At 40.5% G+C, this 7,065-nt stretch overlaps 1 protein-coding gene across 1 annotated transcript in view; it reads left to right on the plus strand.

The window, feature by feature from the left end:
- Window positions 1-6,192, plus strand: part of LOC118216575 (NACHT, LRR and PYD domains-containing protein 12-like) — a 167,725-nt gene extending 161,533 nt beyond the window's left edge. Inside the window, exons 8-11 of the mRNA XM_035397885.1 lie at window positions 914-1,087; window positions 1,413-1,760; window positions 4,919-5,092; window positions 5,695-6,192. Coding sequence (XP_035253776.1) covers window positions 914-1,087; window positions 1,413-1,760; window positions 4,919-5,092; window positions 5,695-5,872 — 874 coding nt within the window. The 3' untranslated portion in view covers window positions 5,873-6,192. The remainder of the gene's footprint in view (window positions 1-913; window positions 1,088-1,412; window positions 1,761-4,918; window positions 5,093-5,694) is intronic.
- The last annotated feature ends 873 nt before the right edge of the window (window positions 6,193-7,065 follow it).

Raw genomic sequence — 7,065 nt, forward strand, 5'->3', positions numbered from 1 at the left:
TCAACCAGCTTATGAATTATTAAATGGGGTGCGATGTGATTTGCAAAACCAAGGAAGCAGGGAAGGCTGGACAGGAGGAGGAATGAGAAGGAGAGTCTCAGGGCACCGAATTCAAGACCGATAGCTGCGCAAACCCCAGGGGTGCCTTCCAACTGCTTATTTTCATTCCTTCTTGCTTCCTTTCCTAGTATGGAAGGCCAAACGGGTCAAAAAATGTGACATTTACATCTGGAATCACACATTGTCAACGTGGGTGCGCTCCAATCACTTATTTTATTCATCTTCTGCCTTCGTGGTCCTTGACTGACCCGGAAATTGATCGAGGTGCCGATTGATGTCGTTATTGACATTACAACCCATTAAAGGCTCCTGAAGTGTTTAAACCAGATGCGTTTCAGGTCTTTGGGTGGTTCATTACAATACAGCCCTCAGAAAGTCAATGGAAAAGAAATAATGAAACCAAAGCTCCACCCACAGTTAATTTATTCTTATCAAACAAGCCACTTTTATGACTGTGCCCTGAACCCCAATTCAAATAACTTGCAGTATACAGGGGGGGCCATTTTGGGTCAGAATGACATATGTAGAACTGTCAGAGTTCAGTCTAGCAGAATTCTCTGGTCCAGTGTGCTGTGGTTGGAGAGTCCATTGAACATAACCATTCTTACACTACAGATATGGCATGTTTTATGAATATTTATCTATTTTAGTATTATATGTTTTATGAATACTCAGGTCCAAAGTGCTGCAGGTGGATAGTGTATCACAGACATCTTCCTCAGCGCATCATCAGTCTTAAAATTCTCGATTTCACTCTTCATCACTAAACACTATCAGTGTTACAATTCAAATATTAATTGCTTTATGTATACCTAATATTGTTATACTGTAATATATACACTCTTCTTCGCAGACTGAACAGCTGTGATCTCACGGAGACGTCCTGTGATATTGTGGCCTCAGCTCTCCAGTCATCAAACTCACCCCTGAGAGATCTGGACCTCAGCTACAATAACCTGGGAGATTCAGGAGTGAAGTTGCTCTGCGCTGGACTGATGAGTCCAAACTGTAAACTACTGAGACTTGGGTGAGCAGTGCTGTGTACTGTGCGACCTTACGTAAATATAATTTGTGATTATGGCTGTGTAAGGGTTAATTTGTTGCACGGAAGGAAATACGTTTCCTAACATTCAACTTCAGAGCTTTGAACCTGAATGTATGTGTGCATTGGAGTTTGCATATAAGCGTACTGACTGTGGTGTGCTCATGTGAAATCATTGGCAGCAAATTAGAGTACTGCTCCTTCCGGAATCTTACAATTTATAGAATTGTGCCATAAACAAGTGACTTAACTTAAAATAACGCATATATGAATATTAATAATACTATAATATATAAACTCTTCTTTGCAGACTGACCAGCTGTGATCTCACAGAGAAGTCCTGTGATGTTGTGGCCTCAGCTCTCCAGTTATCAAACTCAACCCTGAGAGATCTGGACCTCAGCTACAATAACCTGGGAGATTCAGGAGTGAAGCTGCTCTGTGCTGGACTGATGAGTCCAAACTGTAAACTACAGATACTGGACCTCAGCAGCAATAACCTGGGAGATCGGAGCGTGCGGCGGTTCTGTGGTGGACTAATGAGCCCAAACTGTGAACTACATAGCTTGGACCTCAGCTACAATAACCTGGGAGATGCAGGAGTGAAGCTGCTCTGTGCTGGACTGATGAGTCCAAACTGTAAACTGCAGAGGCTGGGGTGAGCAGTGCTGTGTACAGTGTGACCTTCACTAAATAGAATTAGTGATTATGGCTGTGTAAGGGTTTGAATTGAAAACAAATTTACTGACTCCATTAATTTTCTGAATGTGTACCTCGTGAATACGAGTGTGCATATAAGCATACTGTTTGGGGTGTGTCCATATGAAATTATTGGCGGCAAGACCCTGTACCCCCAAGAGAGGGACTATCTACTGCTGCCAGGAGTTCATCTAAGTATTCTTTGACATGGCGACCTTCAATCCTAGGAGGTAAACGCGCCGCTCATCCAGGAATCTTGTGATTCTTGGATTTCTGCCCTGAAGAAGCGACCTAATCTATAAAATCTGCAGATCTGGGTACTCAAACTAACAACTATCCCTGGGATCAGCCTAATTAAGGCTTACCCCATGCAGGTAGTGAGATATCTAAATATCTGTATTACTTTAGTAAAAGACATTAGAATCCATCTGGACACAGACTGTTACAGCTATCCCAGAGGAGCTGCACATCTTTCTAGTGAAAATAAAATATGCCCAGTGAGTTACCCAGTGAGGGTGTTACCACCCATTTTTTAAATGTGGCCAATACAGTGATTGGTTCTTGCAGAGATGCACATCCCAGTCGGTGTATAAGTGAGCCATGTACAGTTGAGGCCAAAAGTTTATGTACGCCTAGGCTAACGACATTCAAACTCAGTTTTTCACAACTGCACACATTTCATGTTACCATACATTTCCTGTGTCAATTAGGGTATCTACTTTATTTCAATAAGAGGTAATTTCAAAATAATAGCTAAGAGACAGATTTATTTCAGCTTTTAAGTATCAGATTTTCAGTGGGTCAAAAGTTTACATACACTTTGTTAGTATGTGGTTGTATTGCCTTTTAATTGCTTAACCTGAATCAAACTCTTGGGGTAGTCTTCCACAAGCTTCTCACAATACTTTGCCAGAGTTTTTGCCCATTCGTCCTGACAAAACCGGTGTAACTCAGTCAGGTTTGTGGGCCTCCTTGCTCGGACACACTTTCTCAGTTCAGTCCACAAATTTTCTATGGGATTCAAGTCAGGGCTTTGTGATGGCCACTCCAGTACTTTCACTTTGTTGTCTTTAAACCATGCTTCACAGTTGGGATGGTGTTCTTCGGATTAAAAGCCTCGCCCTTTTCTCCTTCATACATAGCGCAGATCATCATGGCCATGGCGATGTAGGTTTCTCTTAATGGTGGATGTTGCTACTTTGGTACCTGATGCCTCCAACTCCTTCACCAGTTCCTTTGTTGTTGTCTTGGGGTTCAGTTGAACCTTTCGGACCAAAGTTTGTTCAGCCCTGAGTTAATTTGTGCCTCCTTCCTGAATAATGCAGTGTCTGTGTAGTCCCAAGATTTTTATATTTGCATACAGTTGTTTGTACAGAGGGTCGTGGTACCTTCAGTTGTTTGGAAATTGCTCCTAAGGAGGAACCAGACTTGTGGAGGTCCATAATTTTCTTTCTGAGGTCTTTGCTGAGTTGCTTGGATTTTCCAATGGTATCAAGGGCAAAAAGGCAGTTGCTCTAAAGGAAGGCCCTTAAATACAGCCACAGGTGCCAATTAACTCCCGATTAACTCATAATTATGACAATAGGACAATCAGAAGCTTCTAAAAATAATTACATGAATTTCTGGAATCTTCCAAACTGTTTAAAGAGACAGTCAACTTGGTGTATGTAAACTTTTGACCCACTGGAGTTCTGATACAATGAATTAAAGCTGAAATAAATCTGTCTATAATCGATTGTTTTAAAATTTTCTCTGATGTGAACAAAGTAGATGCCCTAATTGACTTGCCAAAAGAAATATATGGTAACATAAAATGTGGGGAGTTGTGAAAAACTGAGTTTTAATATCATTAGCCTAGGTGTATGTAAACGTATGGCCTCAACTGTACTTTGGATGATCTGTAAGAGAAAGAACACTTTGGCACGTGACGCAATATGAGAGTAGCCAATAACCAGGAACAGACAGCTTTAAGGTAATCATTTTATTTACAAGACGTGGCAAGATACTGGACACTATGTTATAAGAAAAGAAAGAACCTCAAACTCACAGATTGTAAGATAAAGAAAAGAAACACGCAAATAAATTTTGATGCATACCCAAAATATGGAACAGCTGTGGTATCAGGATAGTTAAGTTAATTTTTTGAGCTTCCCTTAAATGCCTTACCAAGAACATCTCCCTCATTACAAACATTTGACAAAATAAAGTCTGACCTGACCATGACTGTAGTAGCCACCATTATCACCAACAGACCCCCCTCCTACAGGGACAGAGGTGTTGCATGGCAACTGTAACTCCCCACCCTGAAGGCACAGGAGAACTAGCAGCCCAGGTGATAGTAAATTAGGGACTTTGCACGACTGGCATGTCTTTATGATTGAATTTATAATTTCTGTACATGTTGCATGTCCTCCTGCAAGGGTCTGGTATTGGTCCCTCTGATTGTTATTTTCTACCGTACATACAGATGCCTTCAATTCCATTTCCTTCATCTTCTGTCGTAAACTTTTATCACATCCATACATATAAATGAACATGTGTATTAGTTACTGTTTCTAAAGTTGATCTGCCTTTAGCTGTGTGTTTGTTCGCAATGCTGTTGGAAGTTTGTCACAGTTAAAATCAAAAGAAGCAAACTCACTGTCCACTGTGAACGATGTGTTGTATTTTACTTCTTTACTTTGGGTGGTAGCTGTTCCAAACATCCCACAGCATTGCAAACAAACTCACTGTCCACTCTGAAAGATGGCATCTGCACTTCTGGGATGGGATGGATGGGTTAAGCCCAGAGAAAAGATAAAAGAAAAGGTAGATGGGCCCTTAGCCCCAATTCAGACAAATTACTGTATAAAAATGAGTTATTTTGGGTCAGAATTGCATCTCTAGAACTGTCAGTTCTAGAGATGTAAGTTCAGTCCAGCAGGACATCTGATTCTCAGGTCCAAAGTGCTGCAGCTGGAGAGTGTATCACAGACATCTTCCTTAGGGCATCATCAATCTTAAAATTCTTGATTTCACTCTTCATCACTGAACGCTATCAGTGTTACAGTTCAAATAATACTTGTTTTATGTATATCTAATATTATTATACTGTAATATATAAACTCTTCTTTGCAGACTGAACAGCTGTGACCTCACAGAGAAGTGCTGTGATATTGTGGCCTCAGCTCTCCAGTCATCAAACTCACCCCTGAGAGATCTGGACCTCAGCTACAATAACCTGGGAGATTCTGGAGTGAAGCTGCTCTATGCTGGACTGAGGAGTCCAAACTGTAAACTACAGAGACTGGGGTGAGTAGTGCTGTGTACTGTGTGACCGTACGTAAATATAATTAGTGACTATGGTGGTTATGTTATAATTTTGTTCAATAGCTTTAACAATGTTATGTGCTATAATTTAATTTACAAGACTTTGCAAGCTATTGACTTTTTGCTATTAGAATAGAGAGTGCACAAAACAGAACAGATAAAGAAAAGGAAAACACAAAGAAACTGTGACGTATACCCAAAATGCTCATATGAAACCGCTATGATATCAGGATAATTAACTAAATTGCTTGAGCTGCCCTTAAATGCAATCCTGAGAACATCTCCCACATTCCACACTATTTTACATTTGACAAAATAAGGTCTGACCTGACCATAACTCTAGTACCCACCACTATCACCAACAGAGCCCCCTCCTACAGGGACAGGGTGCTGTATGGTAAGCATACTAATTCTCTGGGCCAAAGTCCTGAATTTTGACAGACATCTTCATTAGAGCATCATCAACCTAAAAATGATCAATTTCACTCCTCATAACTGAACAATATCATTCTTCCGTTACAGGCATTATGTATTTTATTTATACTAATATTATTAGGCTGTAATATATTGACTCTTCTTTGCAGACTGAACAGCTGTGACCTCACAGAGAAGTCCTGTGATATTGTGGCCTCAGCTCTCCAGTCATCAGACTCACCCCTGAGAGATCTGGACCTCAGCTACAATAACCTGGGAGATTCAGGAGTGGAGTTGCTCTGTGCTGGACTGATCAGTCCAAACTGTAAACTACAGGTAATGGGGTGAGTAGTGTTGTGTACTGCTTAAGTAAATACAATGAGTGATTATGGCTGTATACAGTGGAATTAAAAAAGCTCTTTCTGTCTGTTCACTCTTCTATCCCCCTTCATTCGTTCTTTGAGCACCTTAGTCTCATCTGTCTCTTCTTACTTCTCTAGCACAGCAAAGAAAAGCAGGATTAAACCTCACAGGTCTTAGGGTTGCTAGGGTTTTGTGGTTCCTGACCAAAATGTAAGGTGTCAGTGGAGCCTGTAGTTTCAGGTCATTGGTGATGACTGGATCCTGATTGGCTGATGGACGTGGTAAAAGATCGACCAGCTGCAAAGACCAGTTCTGTCACACATTGGAGTCTTCAACCGTCTACATTATACTCCCACACTCTTTCACGCACTGGCCTTGTGATGAAGGTGTTTTACTCCTTCATCACGCACCTGTGTGCTACAGGGTCGTGCTGTTTCTGAAAAGATGTCATGTTGCCTATTCAGTTTATTTAAAGTCTCAGTTTCAGTGAAAAATTGAGGCATTGTCTTCGTGGAGTTTTAAACTTACACTTTAAATAACTACAGTGCCCACAATTATTCATCCCCACCCTGAAGCCTTTATCAGCTTCATCACATGATCTCAATGAACAAATTTTGTGCGATTGTATGTAAGAAATTAGGTTTGATAGTGCTTGATCAAGAAATTCGTTCATTGAGATCATGTGATGAAGCTGATAAAGACTTCATGGTGGGGATGAAGAATTGCCAGTGGAGAGAGCGACACATTCGCACCTGGCCGGATACTAGGAGTGGAGGGAGATGCCACTATTTGTCTCTGTATTTGTCCAACCAACAAACTTATTTGTGTCTGTAATTTGTATTTGGATAAATCCAGAAGTGTGAGAGGCGTAAACTGGAAACGGGCGGAGTTCAACCCTGAAGCTGTATAAAATGCCAAAAATCCCTGATGTTTACCATTATAATCACTGACCCTGCTATTGTTCAGATATTGAAGTATTAAAGTCACGGCTTTACAATGGCATCAATAATAATCCAGTTTAACAACAGGTCAGCCTAATTTGCTTTTTAAAGTCGTATTTAATAAACAATGACCTATATATTACATAACCATAACAGGCTTTTATAACACCAAGGAAAACAGTCAAATCAAATTTCAAACATAGACAAAATGTTTTTATAAATCAAAACATAGTTACT

This window comes from Anguilla anguilla, chromosome 17 (genome assembly GCF_013347855.1).
Source record: "Anguilla anguilla isolate fAngAng1 chromosome 17, fAngAng1.pri, whole genome shotgun sequence".
In the NCBI taxonomy this organism is placed as follows: domain Eukaryota; kingdom Metazoa; phylum Chordata; class Actinopteri; order Anguilliformes; family Anguillidae; genus Anguilla; species Anguilla anguilla.